This window comes from Leptonotus elevatus, chromosome 4 (assembly GCF_054856555.1).
Source record: "Leptonotus elevatus isolate MCC_2025b chromosome 4, RoL_Lele_1.0, whole genome shotgun sequence".
NCBI lineage: Eukaryota > Metazoa > Chordata > Actinopteri > Syngnathiformes > Syngnathidae > Leptonotus > Leptonotus elevatus.
Window position 1 is genome coordinate 16,470,981 of NC_141242.1, and position 20,925 is coordinate 16,491,905.

The 20,925-nt window shown below is 38.9% G+C and overlaps 2 protein-coding genes across 5 annotated transcripts in view; one reads left to right on the forward strand and one right to left on the reverse strand.

Moving 5' to 3' along the window:
• Positions 1-3,149, reverse strand: part of furinb (furin (paired basic amino acid cleaving enzyme) b) — a 72,160-nt gene extending 69,011 nt beyond the window's left edge. Inside the window, exon 1 of the mRNA XM_086074545.1 lies at positions 2,388-3,149. The gene's annotated coding sequence lies outside the window, so the exon portion shown is untranslated. The remainder of the gene's footprint in view (positions 1-2,387) is intronic.
• A 1,733-nt stretch (positions 3,150-4,882) lies between these two features.
• Positions 4,883-19,702, forward strand: accs (1-aminocyclopropane-1-carboxylate synthase homolog (Arabidopsis)(non-functional)). 4 transcript variants are annotated; one of them, XM_086074787.1, is made up of 17 exons: positions 4,883-5,382; positions 6,330-6,796; positions 6,884-7,012; positions 8,677-9,350; positions 9,422-9,481; positions 9,578-9,648; positions 9,728-9,797; positions 11,049-11,115; positions 12,066-12,163; positions 12,543-12,620; positions 12,764-12,864; positions 14,418-14,507; positions 14,611-14,656; positions 14,786-14,927; positions 17,293-17,435; positions 17,585-17,738; positions 19,150-19,702. In XM_086074787.1, the coding sequence occupies exons 2-17, from the start codon at positions 6,370-6,372 to the stop codon at positions 19,566-19,568; spliced, it is 2,769 nt and encodes a 922-aa protein (XP_085930913.1). In that variant the 5' UTR covers positions 4,883-5,382; positions 6,330-6,369; the 3' UTR covers positions 19,569-19,702. The 4 variants fall into 4 exon arrangements, with proteins under 4 accessions (XP_085930913.1, XP_085930914.1, XP_085930911.1 ...); XM_086074788.1 differs by having other exon boundaries at positions 6,899-7,012; XM_086074785.1 differs by having other exon boundaries at positions 6,330-7,012.
• The last annotated feature ends 1,223 nt before the right edge of the window (positions 19,703-20,925 follow it).

Sequence of the window (20,925 nt, forward strand, 5' to 3'; positions counted from 1 at the left end):
GGTGCAGCGTCTGCAGTGATGCGGACGCTGTATCGGTACGTTGTGGTGAAGAAGGAGCTGAGCCGAAAGGCAAAGCTCTCGATTTACCGGTCGATCTACGTTCCTGTCCTCACCTATGGTCACGAGCTGTGGGTCGTGACCGAAAGAACAAGATCCCGGATACAAGCGGCCGAAATGAGTTTCCTCCACAGGGTAGCCGGGCTCTCCCTTAGAGATAGGGTGAGAAGCTCGGTCATTCGGGAGGGACTCAGCGTCGAGCCGCTACTCCTCCACGTTGAGAGGAACCAGTTGAGGTGGCTGGGGCATCTGGTTCGGATGCCTCCTGGGCGCCTCCCTGGGGAGGTGTTCCGGGCATGTCCTACCGGCAGGAGGCCCCGGGGACGACCCAGGACACGCTGGAGAGACTACGTCTCACGGCTGGCTTGGGAACGCCTTGGGATCCCATCGGAGGAGCTGGCTGAAGTGGCTGGGGAGAGGGAAGTCTGGGCTTCCCTGCTAAAGCTGCTGCCCCCGCGACCCGACCCCGGATAAGCGGAATTGAAGACGGAACGGAACGGAACTTTTTTCATCATTAATGTGACCTATAACCTGTGCAACTAAAATGAAAAAAAAGAGGAATATTTTCAAGAGGGGAAGTAAAATAAACAACTGAAATATTGTGGTTACAACAAGTGCGCACACCATCTTAAAAATGTGGATGTGGCTGTCTTTAGATTAACCAATCACATTCAATCTCAAATGAAATTGGAGTTACTACACTCCTGCCTCCATATAAATGGACTTTCACTTTTATAGCGCTTTTCCACTCACAAGGAACTCAAAGCACACTTGTCTCCTCATTCACCTACTGATGACACAGCAACGGGAGCAACTTGGGGCTCCGTATTTTGCTTAAGGACACTTTGACATGGTCACATGAGCCCCGATGGCCAAAACAAAGTCAAAATGATTAGGATGAGGGGTGGGGTGTTCTCAGTCCTGCTACTTGCGTCTCCTCTAGCCTCATGATCCATAAGTGAGTGACGGCGAACTAATTTTACATGCGGTATATATCTGGTCGCAACACTTTTTTTTTTATATATATATATTTTTATTAAATTTTCTTGAAATCTACTTGGGTGATGGACAGTTTACTTGGGCGGCCCGCCCAAGTATTAACATGAAGTGGGAAACACTGAACTTGCTGGCTTAAGAGGTGTAGGTAGTAGGTGGCACAACATAACCAGCACTCGAGTTCTATTTCAGGCTGCACCCAAGCCAAATCAACACCCACCATGTGCTTTGTGCTGCCCTCTAAAAGAATGCACAGCAGGGATGTTGCAGTGACTGTGTAGAACCTCGACAGGTGAGCCCCATTCATACGAGCAGATGGAGCGCATTGCATTGTGCTCAGTCAGGACGCACAGTAGATAAAGAGCTTTTATCTGAGATGCACTGGAAATTGAGTGACAACACTGAGATGGAATAGCTCTTCATCACATGCATTTTTGCTTTTAAAGCATATGACAGTGGGAACTCCAGATAAACATTGGTTTAGGGACGCAGCAATGGTTCCATGAGTAAACAATAACTATGAGTAAGATCCACCACAATGTGTCTGTTTTTGTAAAACACTATTCACACCATTCTTGTGACTAGTAAGAACTTACCCTAACAACATCTTGTTTTCCTACATTGTTCTATGCAGCTCTGGTTTGCTGAAACATTTTCATTAAGTAATCAACACGCAATAAGGTGATGTCAAGGGTGAATCAATAATACTGTAAAAACAAAGGCACCTTTATTTTATAAATACATAGCAACTGTATGAATAATGTATGCATTGTAAGGTACAGTATGTGATCTAATAATAGATCAAATTAAAAGAAAAAAATACTTCAGTATATTCCAATGCAATTATCCTGCATAAATTACAGTTCGGGCAGAATCTTGAAATATTGCTGTTTGTCTTGCTATTGTGACCTTGGCTCGCAATAGCACATTTCTATCCCAAAAGGAGAGGCAGCAAATCTTCAATAGCCAATTGCCATAATATCTTAAGTTTGTTTTGTTTACTCCGACCTTACTTTTAGGAGACGTTTACCAACAAAAATATTTGTTTTTCTTTTTTTGCAGAAACATATTTGTTTTTCTGCGAATCAAGCCTACAGTTAATATACTGGATAACAGTTATTTTCACAACACGCAGATAAATGCAATTCATGAAAGAGGTGGTTATTTCAAGGAGTGGATTATTATGAGGGGAAACGAATTCTCTGTCTGACCGTTGCTGAGAAGGGAGGATGCAATGTGAAAATTTAAGCCATGAATCTGAAATTGCCGAAGTGCAATGGAAAAATATCATGGTTAAAAGGATAATTATAATAGCAAGAGAGAAAGAGTCTCACCTCCAACAAACTTCAGAGAGGAGGCGCCGGGGAGAGCGGGTCCATTGTGATGCTCAGTCAAGTCCCCTAGAAGAACGATAAGGTTCACCTGCACTGGATCACATCGCCTGGCAGCGAGACTGGTAACGGATTCACCTGACTGGGCAAACTGGTGAGGCGCTTGTCCGCAGCTCTGACACGGACTTAAGGCTAAAATAGAAGCGAGGTTTCTGCTAACGCTTCAATTGCACTCGCCCACTTTGCCACGCGACCCACCCTGCGGGGAACACGCTTTACTCGTAGTTTCAACAACAACAAAAATCCACCCGTACCGTGTCACGTCAAAATCCAAGACGTCATGCCTCCCCATCCCTTCTTCAGTCGGGCGGGGACTCTTTCTCTCGCCACTTGCCCTTTAACTTTACATTTATATTGACGGCGCAAGACGTTATCCGCCCCCTTTGCGCGATATCGAATGCTAGCTTGTCATCCCAAACCGACTTGCCATCCCCATCATGTTTTTTTTTTTTTTTTTTTTTGCTGTCCGGGTGACTTCAACCTTTGAAAACAATTATTTCTTCCATTAAACGCCGTTCTTCTGACATAAAGTCACGACTGCTTGCTCATAAGACAGAACTCCTCATACGTTAAATAGAGTGACAAAACGGACAAATGGAAGCTGCATGCGCCGTCAGGGTGCGAGCGCGTTGAGCCCGAATGACATCAAACCTGCTCCTTTGTCCAGGAAATGCGTCACACTTACAGTGTAAAGAAGAGACTCGAGCGAGTGTTTGAATCGTGCCACCTTAATTGTTGGGAGGGGCGGGGCTAGAGCGTCTTTTCACAGTCTGCCCAGCACGTTTATGTCACGTTTATATATGGATGAATGAACAGGGATGGCGCTGTATCGTTGTTGGGGGTTTATAGCTCCATCAGAAATCTGTGTAGCCCTAGTTGAGCTCCTCCGGCATTTTATTTAAAACAGGGGTCACCAGAAGTAGGCCAGAAGGACCACATGAGTAGCCGATGGCCTGTTCAAAAATAGCTCCCCAGGAGCATTGTGATTTTCTAGGAATGCTGTATAAGTGATAATTTCAGAATGTAAACGGAGGCGATTGATAATAATTATTGTGAGAAATCATTAACATGATCTGTGTCTTCACATAAATGAATTTCAATAATGATTCATAAGGATGTAACTAGTAAATGTTGTAAAAATCCAGTTAAAAAAAACGTTGCTTTTTCCCCCTTGTACCTTTGATTAAGGATTTCTAAACATTCTAAAATCATGTTTCCTTTTTCGTTATTTAAGAAAACTACTCTTCTTTTCTTACTTTACTTTCAAATGTTTTTCAAGGGACAGTGTGTAATTTTTTTGTCATCTAGTGGTGAACTAATAGAATGCAACAACTGAGGTTCGAACGCACATTACGATGCCTCAGAGAGACCACACTTTACAAGCAATATTACGTTTGTTTTGTTTTTCTCCTTCGGGGATCCGAAGAAAGATGGCAGCAAAACATGTCAGCCTCCTGTAAGGTGTGGTGCGCCCCCATTAGTGATTGCTATAGACCTATGATAATATAAGAAAATGTACACTGATGTGATAGAGTTTTTTTTTTAGTGCATATTGAAATTAATCTTGTTTTTTAAAATGAATGAACATTGAAAAAAAAAAACGTCCCATTAACGTTTTCTGTTCATGTGTTGTAACGTTGTCATTGCACGTTCTTTTAGTAATTTTTCTAAACTCTTTTTAATTTCTCTGCTTTGCTGTTCTGGATATTGTTAACTGTTTGATGATGCTGGTAGATGTTGTCTTTGCTTGTTTGAAACACATTGACTTGCCTTGTGTATGAAATGTGGTATATAAATAAAGCTCGCTTGCTTTACCTTGCCTAATCATAACTATGTATATTTTTTCCAAAATAGTTTTTAAGAATTTTGTGATCCATCATTCCATCGATTACTGGGTATTCCCCCCGGGCGTCCCCCGTTTTGAGGCAGAAATGTTTGTGTTGACCTTTTTTTTAATAATAATAATAATAATAATAATAATAATAATAATAATAATAATAATAATAATAATAAAGACAGTCTCTCCCTGTCCTTATTTCCTCATAAAGTGAAATTAATCAAATAAATCATGTAGTTAATTCATAATGAAGATGTCCTTCCAATGAGACGTATAAATTAATTGATTGATCCAACATACATAATGAAAGCATAAAACATTTAATCTAACACTCCTTAGCATGGCGCTTTTTTGTTGCCATCAAACAATCGTGCACACGCGCTAAAAACAAAAGGGCTCTTATTTGTACTGCAGTATGATAGCGTCATCTTGTGTTTTTATATACAAACTACAGTTGAACTCAGTCAGTCATCGTAGTAGAGGGCGCTCTAAAACAGAACCGGTTCATTTCTTGGACCAGAAAGCGTTTGTGAACGCCTTTCTCTGTTATCACGGGATAGTTATCCCGGAATAAGCTACGTGCACGTGCAGTTGACCCGGATGTAGTTTCGTTGTAGTTGCGGTGTCGCACTTTCGCACAGTAGACAGTAAACAATGATACAAACAGCTCCAAATGTCCGTCACGTGCCGTGTTACGACTCCTATAAGAATATAGATTTCTCGTTTTAGGAGAAGATGAGAATGTACTTCGAGGACGTGCAGTTTTGATTTATGGTGAGAAAGGAAATGATGATTGTGCAAAACGTATTTAATTACGGAAAATACATTTACAGGCCATTGAAAAGTTATTGGGAAAATAGCATTTCCTTAAGTTTAGAAAAAATATGCCATTTTGCGTGATAATAATTAGGACGTAAAGCGTAAATAAAGTGGCGCGTGCATGCGAGTGTGTGAGACGCGCGATCCAAAGTGATTAGGCTTAATTTTGTTAAAATAAATGACCAGTCGGCTCGTGCAACAACACAACCAACAAAATTATATCATGCAAAGGAGTCTTTATGGTCCAACACCTCTTTTACGTGTAGACCAGCACTGCATCAGGTGAGTTAAACAATAAAATACGTCATTTGCCAACTTTTTTGAAGAGGGTTTGCCAACTATTTGGGAAATGTTTACCGAGTCTTAATAAACTGCGTGGAATATTGCAATAATTGTTAGTGAACAGTTCTAAAATTGAAAGATGTGCAGCTAATGCATGTGATTGGTATCAGAATCGTTATTGGCAATCTCACTCATGAATGATCTGTATCAGAATCGGCAGTATAAAACTGATGAGAACACCTCTAGTGTTTTTAAACCAGTGGTGTCAACACTTTTTCTTTCCAGGTCCAAATACAGAAAAATCAAAGGAGGCTTAGAGCAACAGCAGACTCACATCTCAACATTTACAAACCATAACAGAAGCATTCCGTACGAAGTTGCCCTTACATCCTTATTGAATCATGTGTGGTTACTTAGCTGAACATCAGGACATGAGAGATGAGAATGAATTTCTTCTCTTTTCCTGCCTTGCCACCAGGGTAGAAAGGAAGCACTGTAGTACAATGAAGCCGAATACGGCACTGTCGGTGCTAAACATTCATTTTAGTCTATGCTGCTGGATGCTAAACAAATAGATTGCAGTAGTTTGGACAACTCTTAAATAATTGGAACTTTGGGCTTGCCCCCTAAAATCATTGGACCTGAGAATCATTTGGAAATGGAATCAAAACAAAGACTGTAAATGTTCAAATTGTGTGTGTAACTCAAATTGTTATGAAATACCAGCAACGTGTGTTAATTTCTCTTGTCTTGGAAATTGAGTGACGTGTTTAGCCATTACTGGAAAAAAAAAAAGCGAGAGAAAACTATTAAAAAAAGGTGCACAAACTCTGTCAACTCAAGACACAAGTAGTGATATAAAAAAAAAGTCCTTGTCAACTTGTCTGGTCTGCTTGTCTCATCTCTTGTGTGATGATTATGTTTATCCTGGTGATACTTTTTCACAGTGTTTGAGATAACGTCACGTAACCACCAGCCAGAGGAAGAATGGACCCTCGTTGCAGGAGGCACGAGCGGGGCAGCAACTGGACCGACCTAGAGATCGTGGAGCTGCTCCAGCTGTGGTCCGACGAGTCCGTCCAGCTAGAACTGGAAAGCTCATTGCGCAACCAGCGTGTGTTTGACCGCATTGCACTCATTCTGCGCGAAAAGGGCATGTACCGCACAGGCGACCAGTGCAGGGAGAAGATTAAAAAGATGAAGCTGGAGTATCGTCGCATTAAGGACAACCACAAACTTAGATCTTGGAAATTTTACGACGTGATGGATCGGGTCTTAGCTAACCGACCGGCTACTACCTACTCCACTCTGGGTGGAACGTTTGGTGCCCAGCAATTGTTTCAGAGCCCAGCTGGAAGTGACTCGTTCTTGCAGGGGAATTCCTCGCTAAGCTCTTTTGGTCCAGCTTCTTCAGGTGGGTTTCTGTTTGGTCAGCCCCCCAAAACTGACGATCCACTGGAGGTAAAATGTGAGGATGGTGAGGAAATTCTTTTGAACACAGATGTTGTGCAACCAGATCTGTGTTACAGATCAGGAGATGAACAGGAAACAGATGAACAATCTTTGCTTGGAACAGAGGACACGCACGGTCAAGGGGACAATTCTGCTCATTCAAGAAGTTCCCCTTCAGGTTGTTGTTTTTTCAAATTACCGGCAGTACATTATTTTTACAACAGACATTGCATCACAACATTATTGCCACTTGCAATATTTTAACCAAATGGAATATAAAGTTCTTTATTTCTAGTAACAAATATAAGATTTTGATTGGGATACTACTTTAGAGATGTTTATAGTTGTTGTTATACTTTGCAACATTGAAAACTTAACTCCTTCTTGTGAGGAATTTATAGGATATTTTGGTGGGATGAAGTCAAAATATCACATACAATTCAACCACTATAATTGTTAAATAATACTTCTCTCTTTGTAATCTTGTTTTCAAAGAGCCCTTGCTATTCTACGTTCACACCAAAAGTGAAGTGAAATTTCGCCTCATGCTTTTCGTTAGTTTGATTACGGGATACGAACGCAGTTGCTCCTTTCGCGCCATGCCACAATGGAGAAGAGGAGGAGCTTCCTCCGACCGGTGACAGCAAAAATATATTTTGAACATCACCAGTCAGGATGGTGCTAAGGTTTTGGCTAATGCTAAATGCTATTGGTTGTTAGCAGATGTCATTAATATTTGTCAACTGTGTGTTTGTGAAGCCCTTTGAGACTCTTTTGTGATTAGCGGGGAAGTCAACCTCAAAATGTTCATGTTCTTTACAAGAATATGTTTCATGTGCTCCCATTAGTCTAAATATGGCATTCTGAAGAAAAAAAAGACAGCCCCATTGATGGATAAAAACGGGTACATTATGCTGCTTGGCTCATATTCCACAAACAGTCAGAAATAGACTAGTGGGGGTGCATTGAACATATTGTAAAAAAAAAAAAAAAAACATATTGTAAAGAAAATTTTGGGGTTGACTTTCCTTATAAGGGCTATATAAATAAACTTCACTTGACAGTTCAACAGCTGTTACCAAGCAAATACACTTATCAGATAGGCCAACTTCTTCGCTCATCATTCTCCAAGCCTCCTCCTTTTTGACATGGTCCCAGTATTGGAAGTTGCCTGTGATGTACAGCTCAGGGTGCCCACAGACCTCAATGACTATTCTGTCCTCCATTGTTTGACTTGTGTGTGACAAAGCCAATACATTCTCAATGCCGATTGTCTGTCACAACGCGATTTGTGTCTTACAGTTCAAATTTCCCAACACAAGCGAGTGTGCAAAGAAGCACATTTTTGTGTGTTTGTTTTCCCCCACTTGTATTGCATCTGCGCCACCTGGCACGGATGCGCACCCAACTGCGCAAACTGCACTGACTTAATATGCAATCGCATAGCAAGAATAGTTCAATTTGTGTTTGGTTTGAACATAACATCGCTACTTTTGCCCCCCTTATGGTGCCCTGGCTTACTAGATTGTTCAAGTGGTCCAAATGGTGTGAATTGTCAGTGCATATGTCAAGTTATGCACAATACTCAGACGACTGTGAGCAGGCAACATTATGATATCACTACTGAGGGAAAAGTAAACAAGAAATGTTTCAACCAGGTGAACTGAATCATGTCCGATTCCCAGCTGATTTTTGGGCGAGAGGCAGATTACAGGGCATATAACTATTCACACTCGCATTCTGTTGAGAAGTAGAAATGTTGTCACAGTTTTATTTGGTATTTTAGCATGAAGGAATGTCACTCAGCAATCATCTCATCTCATGCTTTTCTCATATCCGCAGGTTTGACTGACCTGAACATTGATGCGTCTGCTTCCCAGTTAGGCGACGTTCCTGTGCCACATGACACATCTCGGGAGGGCCTCCGATCCCCTCCAGCATTAAAACAGAGGAGATGCCGTAAGGCAGGCAAAACCACATGTGGCCACGGAGGTGGAAAGTGTTGCAGTCAGGGCCCCCTCAACAAAACCCTTGCAGGCTTCCTCATGTGGCAGCAGTGTGCTGAAGATCGCCTCCTCTCCTGGGAGGAGACTCGTCTCGAGAAGGAGTTGCAAGCTGATGAGCGGAGACAGCAGCGAGAAGAGAGGAGAGCTGAACAGGAGCGTCAGCACGAGCTGCACCTGTTCAGCATGCTTACCGGGGCATTAACCACGCAAACAGCGCCCACTAACACCCCCGTCCCCCTGGTAGATCGGCAGTCAACTTTACTGGCGACATCAACTGCCTCCTCTGCGCCATCCCCATCTCGACCACATACACATGCACACTCGGGACTGCACCCATCAGTCAAGACCTGCACATCGGAGAGTGCTTTGGCAACTGTGAGAGGCGCGAGGTCTCCTGAGGCCAGCGTGTACCTGTCCAAACGTGGTAACAACATTCGACGTCATCAAGGCATCCTCCAGGAAGGCTTTGCTCGTTATGGAGCAAACAGATATGACACAGACAACCCTAATGTGAGTCAGTTTTTCCGGATTTTATCACCACTAAAGTGATTACAGCTGTCTCTCTGTTCCCAATGTCCCAGGGTGTCATCAATATGGGCACAAGTGAGAACAGGCTCTGCTTTGATCTTCTTCATAAAAGGGTACTTAATATGTGCTGCGTGTTGTTCTATCCGATATGTTTTTCTATTTTGATTCACTTTAATGCAATATAAGACCATTTCACTTTCCACTTGCAGTTGACCCAATCGGACATGCTACATGTTGACCCAGCTCTGTTGCAGTATGGTGACTGGAAGGGACATGCGTTGTAAGTGGGTTGCCTCTTATTTTGAATGGAAAAAAAGGGACAAATTCCAAATAATATTTTTTTAATCTTATTCTTTCAGCCTGAGAGAGGTGGTTGCCAAGTTTCTAACTCACTACTGTCGTTCTCCAAAGCTATTGAAAGCTGACAATGTGAGTTGAATTTATGTCAAAATCACTGGTTAGATGTTTAATTTTGCCAGGATTTCATCACATTTGGAGTAACTTAACATACGTGTCCAATATATTGCTTTGATCTCACCTCTTCCGGCATAACAGCCCTTAAGATTGTTTTGAAAAGCTGTGATAAATTAAGCAGTCAATGTATTTTTTTGCCATTTCATATGAGCAACAGCATATTTCCAGCGGTCACATGACATTAACTCATTCACTGCCATAAATGAATAAAAAAAAAGATAAAAAATTAGGGGCAAGAGGCCATTTCATCTTTTAATTGTAATTAATCGCCTGACTTCACTAGTTAACTCGCGATTAATCACAAATGTCATATCTGTTTATAGCCGTCAATGGCAGTGAATGAGTTAATAGAGGGCACGGCTTTGTCATAGCGAGGTAACAGTTTCATTATTATAACTTAATCATATTTTGTTGTAGTCAAGTAATTTCATACAATGTTTAATAGTTTGCTCACATTGTATGACAAAAAAAAAGACAGTTAACATCATTAGTCTAGCAAGTGAATGTTTTACACACACACACACACACACACAGTTTTGTTTTGTGTCTTGTTTAGGAGTACCTCAACAGTACACGTAAAGCAGAATGGCATCCACTCCCAGTTAAATTTTAAATTTTATTCTCGGATGGGAAATTCAAGTTATTTTTGTTGTACCACACCGAGAACAAGACTAGACTTGCGGACATGTTAATAGTCATGTCAGACTGAAGGTAACAGGGCCCTTATTTGATGTTGGCTGGGTTCTGTGCCTTGTTCAATGTCACCTCGACTGACTTCGGGATCCAGACTATCATCTCACCAACGACCAGTTGTACCATAATTATTATATAGCTTTTTTAGGTTTCTTAGTTGATGATATACAGTACCTTAAAACATAACATGCCTTATTGGCTGTTTCCTCTAAAATTGACAGAGTAAACGAGTAGTATTTGTTGTATTGAAGACTGATGAGGAAATTGTGATTGGTGTAATTTTAAAGAGCAGAATCACACCCCATGTCCCCCCCCCCCCCCCCTGGCTTTTCAGATTTTAAGCAATTTTCCAACTAATTAAAAAAAAAATTATTTTTAAAAAGGGCCACACTCATTTATAACGCTGATGTTGCCAATTTAGTTAATTTGAATTACTTGATTATTGGCCATTTTGCCATTCGGCAGGTTATTTTTGGCTGTGAAATAACTTTGTTAATTTATGTTCTTATTCAGGTTGTGGTGATGAATGGATGCAGTTCCCTCTTTTCGTGCATTGCAGCCGTCATTTGTGACCCAAAAGGTAGGTCCCCAAATGTACACATAATACATACATTGTTTTTGTATTTGAAAAAAAAAATGTTATACTGTATAATTGGGAGTGGAGGATGTACTAAAACAATTTGCACCTACTTATATTGAATGATTATTCTCTTTAATTCTTATCCATGAAAGCTATAATAGAGTATTGTGACCAATATTAGCGCATCCAATGTATTTATGCTTAAAAAAAATTTCCAACGTTTTGGCTCCCCGTTAAGAAATATAGATATTAGGGCTGCACAATATTGTAAAAACATGATACCGTATTGCGTTATCGATTTTATTGCAATAATTAACATATACCTAAAGAAATGCCATCTTTATTATCTAATGAAATTTTTTTTTCATGCGGATCAATAAGAAGGCTCACCGTATTCATATTAAGTAATAGTACTTTTGTGTTAGTAATGCCCTGAGGTACTTTACTCCTATTAGATGGCAATGCACATTTAAGGTAGCATCTGATTGCTCAAAGTCCGAAAAATACAATTCTATATGAATTTATTGCACGCTTTTGAAATACACATATTGCATGTGTCATTATCGCCATGATAATATTTTTCGATATACATTGTGCTTGAAAATTTACATACCCTTGGGGTATGTAAATTTATGAGCACAACTGGAAATGTACAAACGCTAAATGGCACTTAATGACACAAAAAAATGCTAGGAATTGTCACCAAAATTCACATGCACATCTTTATTTGTCAACTTCAAAATATCAAAAAATTGCCACCGTTTTTTGGATTTGATGGGCATTAAGCCTTTGTCTCACCTTACAGTGCGCTCATACCCCTAGTGTATGTAAACTTTCAAGCACAACTGTATTGTGCAGCCCTACATATTTAATTTTTTCGAGAATGTTTCCACGTTCCATGTCTAAGTTGCATCTCAACAGAAACGTTTTTTTGTGTGTGTCTTTTGTAGATGCCATTCTCATTCCTAGCCCTTTCTATGGTGTTATTACTGAGGACCTGCAGTTGTATAGTGATGTCAAGTTGTTTCATGTTCCGCTCGACTGTGAGGTAGAAACATACATCTTGGATTTATTTGCTTCATATAAACAGTAGACATACAGTGGACCCCCGAATATTCGGGGTACAGCATTTGCAAATTCACCTATTCAAATATTACCCCTAACCCCAGTTCACCATTTCTTATTTGCATTTTTATTTTTATTTTTTACAAGAGAGCGTCAATTATTCACAAAGGTTCCCTGTTTGCGGTAAGGCTTGGTCCCTATCCTTGCAAACATCGGGGGTCCCCTGTACTGCCTTGATTGTTTACATTCAGCAGCACTCTTAGTCATGTTGTGCTTTAGCTTATGGTGCACAAGTTAATGTTATTCAGCAAGCTTCCTCTTGGTGTTGAGACCTGCATTCTTATTTTGAAAAACCTTTATAGGATAGTGACGAAGATGGTCGACTTTTTCACCTCACCGTGTGCAAACTGGAGAAAGCTATGCAAAGGGCAAAGCAAGAGGTAATCCATGCATGTGTCAATATTTCTGAAAACGTGCTAACCCATCTAAAGTAAATTCTGGAAGCAGTTAAAAAAAAAAAAATCCCCCAAGATCCTGTTTCATTGATGAGCAACTTTTGATTATTATTATTTTTTTTAAATAGGGGGCGAACATTCGGGCTATTATACTGATGAACCCCCACAATCCTCTTGCTGAAGTCTACACTCCAGAGGAGATGCTTTCCTTCTTGGAGTTTGCCAAAAGGTGTGTTTTGCCCTTCAGTGAACATGTGCTGTGGTAAGGCATAACATAGCATATCGTTGTTGCTATGTGAAAAACACTCATGTCCATTTTTGTCTTTTTTAAACTAAAATTTGTTTAAAACAGTTTTTTTTTTACGCTTTGGGGATGTTTGCATTCAATTTCATCCTGAAAACATAAACATGTAAAAAAAAATGACAAAAATTGACATACGTTTTTTTCACATAGCTGCGACGATATAACAAAAGATAATGTACAGTGGATATAAAAAGTCAACACACCCAGGTTTTTGTGCCAGGTTTTTGTGATAAAATATAAGAACGCTCATTTCAAAACTTTTTCCCCCCCCACCAATAATGCGACCTAGACAGACAAAATTGTTGGGACCTCCCTGTTTATGAAAGAAAATCACACAGTGGTCACCAGAGGTGGGCAGTAATGAGTTACATTTACTCCGTTACATTTACTTGAGTACATTTTTGAAAAAAATGGACTTCTAAGAATAGTTTTACCACACAATACTTTTTACATTTACTTGAGTAGATGTGTGAAGAAGAAACACTACTCTTACTCCGCTATATTGGGCTACACTAGAGTTGTTACCCGCCGCCCCATTCATACATTAGATTGACCGTATTTTTACATAAGCGCTCTGCTTGACTGACTGTGTGGGAGCATTTTTGCGGACACGAGTGATGTGACGTTCACGAACGAATCGAGTCTTTTGAACGGCTCTTCAATGTGACGATGGGAACTGAGTCTTTAGAGACCCGTTCAACCCCCTAGCCGACTAATGCTGAATGGTTATATTACAGCTTAAAACTTTACAGTGGAATCCCGCAATTTGCAGGGGTAGGAACCAGGGTGGCCCACGATTAGCAACAATCCGTGTATAATTAACAACCACTGAAATGCATTGGAACAACAACATAAAAAGGCAGATTTATTTGTAAACTTTTTTTTTATTTTTTACTTTAGGCTTAGTCTCTGTAAATCAGGGGTCGACAGCGAGCAACTCACATGATATGTTTGGCAAGGTTGAACATGTCCTTATGGTTTTCTAGGGATACCACTTTTGTCCAGGCCTGTTTTATGAGTTTTTTTTTTTAACAATTCCATTGGAATTAGGCTAAGTGGTTTAGATGGATGGAAGATTACATAACTTGACATTTCATGTAATCCTCCTGTTCTGCAGTCCTGCAGCTTGCCAAAACATCATATACAGCTCTTGACATTTTACAGTTGAGAGCCTCTTGTCATATAAGTGTTCTTTATGGTGTTTTAACATCTTTCTTTAGAATCAGCATATTGTCAAGTGCAGCACTGTCATCAGGAAATAGGCCCTAAATTGCTGTTTCCTAAATGGTCCTGCCAGCACAACAACCACTGCAGAACTTACTCAGTTACTCAGCTGCTGTAACCTTAGTTTACAGTTCTCTTATACTAATCTATTATGCCTTTACTCTATGTCTTATTGTCTTTGTTGTAAAACAATCATTATACATTTTGCTCGACATATGTTATGTTACGTTAAATATATCCGTCTCTTGTTTCAGAAATGACCTCCATGCCATCATTGATGAAGTGTACATGCTGACGGTGTTTGACGAATCAGTAACATTTCACAGTGTCCTCAGTCTGGAAAGGTACGATGTTAACCTATCCTCTTATTACTCATGTACACCCTTTATCATGATAATTATGGCTGAAGATCGCCTCTTAACTGCTAATGATGTGCCCTTATTTCAGTTTGCCCGACCCACAGAGGACACATATAATGTGGGGGCTGAGCAAGGTACGTGCGTTGCTATGTGGGGGACTTTTTTTTATGACTCCTGAAAGAACTGTAAATTCTCAGCATTTCCTTGCACAAGATTTGCTGTCAGCGCTGTTTTACTTGTTGACTTCATCTTGCCTTTTCCAGGACTTTGCAATGGCTGGAAACAGAATAGGCACTCTTTATACTGAGAACCAAGACCTCGTGGAGGCTTTGGCCCAATTGGGCCCATTACATGGTATTTCTGGGACAACTCAACACCAGGTTGCACAACTTCTTCAGGACAGAGGTATAGTTCAATGCTGTTGTAGTTTTAACCTAAATGTTACTTTGCTCCATAGGAAGATTATCCTTTATTGCACACACATGGCAATTTTGTGTGACCTTCCAGGAGACATTAAATTTTTTTACTTTGTTTAAATTACTTGTATGACAGTCAAGCTTTCCAGTTTGAACCATAGAAAACTTTTTTTTCTTCTTCGGGACAGCACACACTTATTTCTGTAACACTCCTTAGATAGCTAACTACCACACAAATATAGCCTATAATTTATTTTTGAGGATATTTAATGAATGCTATGAAAAAAACTGTCCATTAAAGACATATAGTGTTCGGAAGAAAGAAAACAAGCCATGGATTTCTAAACCCCTACAGAATCCAATTTAAAAAAATCTTTATATGAAGATTTTTTTACGTAATAGAATAGAAGAGATACAAAATATATACAAAATAAATTGATAGAAAAGTAAAAGAGAGTTACTACAGCAAATTAATGGAAAAGAGCATAAACAATATTAAGAGAGACCTGGAAAGTAATAAATAGTTTAATTAGAAAGAACACTGGAAAAGCCACTTAGCCTTATCTTAAAAGGAGATACAGTACTTGACTTAGCAAATTAATTTAATCATTTTTGTTGGGCCTAGTTTAGCAAATGATATTACTCAGCCAAGTAATATTGATAATGTATGAATCATCATGCTTTGTATATTTTGTATCATTCTTTGGTTTTGCCTTATATAACATATTGTTTGGAAATATGGGGGAATGCATATCCCACACATACAAGGTCAATATTTATTCAACAAAAGAGCGCTATAAGGATAATAACAAAGTGAAATAGTAGAGAACCATCAAATGGGTTATTTATTAAGTTAAGAGCTTTGAAATTTGAGGATTAGTTTTTTTATAGAATTGCACTTATAATGTATAAATTGTATTATAAACAGCTCCCTAGTCATAAAGACAACATGTTTAAGATAAAAGAATATAGACACGACCTCCAAAGGAGGAACATTTTAAAAGAATAAAATCTGGGACTAATTAAAAGATCAATGTATTACTATAAGTAGTGTGAAGGTATGGAATCACCTTGATGATGAATTAAAAGGGCGTCAGACAATTATTAATTTTAAACATTTGTTTAAAAGTAAAGTTAGTAAAAAATATGAGAATATAAGTTGATGTTTGGATCTTGTTTTTGTTCATCTTATCATTTATGTGTGATATTTGAGTTAATCGTTTTGCGTGGTCTGATTTTGTTAAATGGGTAAGCGAAAATAAGCGTGAGCTTCAGTCTGCCTTTTCGGTCTGTATGTTTTTTTATTTTTATAACTGACCTGTGTTGTATTTTTTCTTTTATGACTGATCGAAAAAAAAATTATTCATTCATTCATTCAAAATATGTGAATAACTTAAATAATATTTTGACGTAGAAATAATACATTCAAATTCATTTTTACAAAGCACCAATTATAAGAAAAAATGACTTACATTTAGTATACATTTCCTTTAGCCTTTTTGCCGATGCAGCATGCAAGGCTTCATAGATGGCAATGGTGTCTCTGATCATGATTCAAGTCTGTCATGGGCGATCAAATGTCAATGCATTTGAAATCTTCTAAATTAACTCATTCACGCCATTTTTACTGAAGCAACCCCCTTTGCTCCCGGCTGTTTTACTGGATTTTGAGATTTTGTGAGGCCCACAGAATATTGTGTCCTATTGCTATTTAAAAAAAAAACATAGAACATACCAAAAGAAAGATTAGTCTCTTCTTTCATCAGTAAAAAATAAAAAATAAAAGTATATTTGTATCTGTTTCTGTTTTGCAGCAATTAGCATTACAATATAGTTAGGTTTAATCAATATTCACATCCCTGGTGAAAACAGTGTCAAAAAGAGCTTATTGCATCATGGCCCTGGCTGATCTCTTATACTCTGCTGCCACCTGCTAGCCGTTTTGTTTTGTGGTAATAACTACCATTGCTTTTAGCCACCTCTTCATGTCAGAAGCTGCATAAAAAAACGTGTAAACACGTTTTTGGGAGGGAAGGACAAAGTATTAAAACAACGTATTTACACGTTTTTGGGTTTGAATAAGTTAACACAATTACAGTGGAAAACTTTACCGAACTAAAGAGTCACTTTATTGGGGGGCGCTCTCTTTGTAAAATTTGGTAAACCTGACTGTGAAAGCTCAGCGTGTATGGTTCAGATCAAAATGTATGCTTTTACATGTGTCCCTCTCTTACTTCTGAGGGATATATTTGTGCCTTTCAGCTTGCGCTGCAAATCATGCTGCACAAATACTTTGCCACACAATGTACACTACTGCTGTGAAGCTAATGATGCTTCACACTGTCATGTTGTAGAGTGGATAAGCAAGGAGTTTTTGCCTGAGAACAGACGGAGATTGAGAGCCGCTCACTGCTACCTGACAGATGAGTTGCAGACAATGGACATTGACTACCTGGACAGGCCTGCTGCTTTGTATGTCTGGGCTGACTTCAGGAAGGTAACTTGACCAAGGTCACATTGTGATGCTGGGGTTGATAATCAAATGCTAATTTGTGCGGAGGTAATTGCATTGCAGGGGGAAAGTCATTGTCATTAAAATCATTGTATTCGCTAGGTTTGACGTCACTTTCTTGTCTGTTTTTCTAGTTTCTCAGAACCCCATCATTTGAGGAGGAGTTGTGGATGTGGCGGTGCTTCCTCAAACATAAAGTTGTATTGAGTTGCGGGCAAGCCTTCTCCTGCTCTATTCCTGGCTGGTTTCGCATCGTCTTTGCTGACCATCAGCGCCACCTTCAACTTGGTCCGTCATTAGCTATACAGTAGTAATATTTAGTGCAGTCCACTGTGTACATATCATTGTTCACAAATTATCTAGCATTATTTTTTCTATTTTGTAGGCAATAGCACCCTATAATGTAATAATTTCTTGAAAATTAAAAAATGCTTAAAAATGTAATAACATTTGCACTTCATTTGATCAAAAAATGTAATAAAACTCAATAATGTAATAATTTGACCAATAATGTAATAAAAAATCGATGCGAAGTGGGTGGAGCTTACTTTGATTACCGTAACTTTGTGCAGAGGTTGGTTTAACGCTAAATAATTCAACTCTGTCAAATCACTCCAACACTCACCTCCATTTAAATCAGGCAGTGTTAAAAATACACTTCAAGTGCTGAAATCAACTCTGAAACATTTAACACCAACATTTTAACACTCACTGTGAATGTACGGGTATGTAACAGTATTCGATTTTCAAAACACAAAATGTAGAACTTTGGACGGAAACTAAACATATATATTACATTAGCTGTGAAGTTCCACATTATTAGTTTTGAGAAAGAAGATCCACCTGAAAATATAATAAATCCCCAGTAATGTAATGTATTACTTTATCATTAAAAACGTTTTTACATATTCAGTCAGGATTTTTTCTTACATTATTGGTGAAATTATCACATTTTTGATCAAGATAAGGGCTAATTGGATTACATTTTCAGGTGTTATTACATTTTCAGGAAATTATTACATTATAGGGTGCTATAAGCTCATCCACTAATAGTGACCGGCAAGTAAATAATTGAAGCAAAACATAAGTAAGGGTTACACTTGCGTGTTGATGCTACAGGATGGTGGCAAAGCACAACTTTTGTCTAAATGCAGTTCACCAACTCACTTCAACATAACTCCTTGGCACCAAAATGCCACCAGATGGCGTCTAATCAATAAATGTATTGCTTTGATCTGAATACTAAAACAGAAAAAAAAAATCACAACTGTAAATTTGCAAATTCCGAACCGTGAATATGTGTAGGTAACAATGCAACATTACATTAATACAAGATGAATGTACTGCCAAGTTGACTTGCACTGTGTACATTTCAGGATAGGATGTATTCTACAGGTGGAGAAATGCTTTTTTTTTTTTTTTTGCTCAAGTGATTTCTTTTGCTTCACTACTGAAAAATATGATGAGAGAAGCTACCCACGGGAGTCTGCTCTGTCAAGTTTATATCTTAAGCTTTAAGGCTGAAGGAGTTCCTGGTGAAAATGTATGAAATGAGCACGCAAACGTTTGTTAACTGTGAGATAAATGAGTGCATAGCTTTGGTATTACTTAATTTCATACAAATTTGATCTCAATTTATGTGCTAACTGAATACCAATTACTGACCTGCTTTGTATTTGATTTGTTTATATTGTTTTAGGACTGAAAAGAATCAGAGAGGCCTTAAAAGAAATCAAAGAAAGCAGTACCAGCAGGGATTCCCTCATTGTCAAAGAAGCCAGCGAGGAGAACAAGAGATCAGTGAAAGAGGACAGTGCACCTTCAGACAATGCCACAATTGAAAATTCAACATCATCCCCCCAGAGCGAGTCATCAGACCAGCTGAAGGAGAAGGCGAGTTCTGTTCCTGACACAAGCTCGCCGGGCCCTGATGAGTTTGTGTTGCTGGACTGCCAAGCCTCTAAGCCTGCAGAGAGCCTGGACTCTCTGATTGGTACGCTCAAGCATCAAATCCGCTCCTCTGATTGGTTGGAAAAGAACACGCCAGAACGGTCTGCAGGGGAGGACCCAGAGATTCTTGATGTGTTTAAAGCCCTGTTGGCACAAGCCAGAAAGTAAAGTTGTGGATGCACAGGCGAAGATGTCGCTGCCAAATTACAGCAGGCAGCACTTAAGAATCCCTTGTCACTTTATCTTTATGGCACAAAGCTCAACATGAACACCCAACAGGAGGCAGTTGATTTTTTTTGGGGGGGGGGGGGGGTGGAAAAGCTCTCACTGAGAGGACAAGAAGAACTGGGTGGCTTTGAGACCAGAAATTATATCTTAAATGATGCCTTATAGTTGAGTGTTAATGGGAGACTGATTTCACATTGCAATCCATCCATAGTTGGGATATTTGTATGCTGAATTAAAAGCCAAATGTAAATAACCAAAACATCCAATTTGCTTTTATTAATTAACTCATTCACTGCCATTGACGACTGTAGACGTCAAAAATTCATGTGAACTATTACTATTAGTTTAACAATTTTTTTTAAATTTTTTTATGAAAACCTATTTTTTATTGTACATTAATAACAGATATTAAATTATCATGCGATTAATCACGATAAAACACCCCTTATTTTTAGACTTTTTTTTTTATTAGGCCCGTCAGACGATTTTTTTAAATTGTAATTAATCACATGACTTCACTAGTTAACTAACGATTAATCACAAATTGTATGTCTGTTCTAAATTTACAATAAAAAGTTTTTCTAGGTTTTCATACTCTTTTTAGCAAAAGTGGATTTTTTTTTTTAAAAACTAGTAGAAATAGTTTAAATTAATTTTTGACGTCTATAGCCGTCAATGGCAGTGAATGAGTTAAGAACAGATTCTCATTTGTAATGCGAACCTGGCTGCATTTAAATATGTATAAATAATCTTTGCTCTAGCAGTTGTTCATAACCTTGCTGGAAGTACTGAACCCCACCAGTTTCCTTATGCGTGATTACCCAAACCTTCTTTATTGGAAAATAAAATATGATGTTTTTAGGCATAGGGTTTACTGGTGAACAAAATTAACAAGGACAGTAGCTTTGTCATCGAATCTGGCTCTCTTCACCTTGAATTCACAAAGTGTTGTGTTCTTGTATTCCTCATGTCCATGCATCTTAAGGAAGTGTTCCTTTAGTTTTGCTAGATAGCGAGTTGTGCTGGACCACAATTGCTCAGAATCCAGGTTAAGAATCACTGCTATATAATTGTACAGTATTCTGTATGAAGGTTGTGAGATACCAGCCATCACCATTCAAGTAGTGACTTAAAGAGAATGAGTCCCCTCTGCAGTTATAGCAGCGTACAAAAATGTTATTGACTCATCTACCTCACCAATGCAAGACTAGAGCGACTGCCTCACAATGTTTGTTGTTCTTCCCAAAACTGCTTGATGAGCTTGAGATCAGGTCTCCTCTGTCATTCCACATTAAAC

Excerpts from the sequence above, each read along its gene's own strand:
- accs (XM_086074785.1), top strand. The coding sequence starts at position 6,370 with ATGGACCCTCGTTGCAGGAGGCACGAGCGGGGCAGCAACTGGACCGAC. Across the intron at positions 9,351-9,421 it reads ATGACACAGACAACCCTAAT|GGTGTCATCAATATGGGCAC; the intron begins GTGAGTCAGTTT and ends CCAATGTCCCAG. Across the intron at positions 11,116-12,065 it reads CGTCATTTGTGACCCAAAAG|ATGCCATTCTCATTCCTAGC; the intron begins GTAGGTCCCCAA and ends TGTCTTTTGTAG.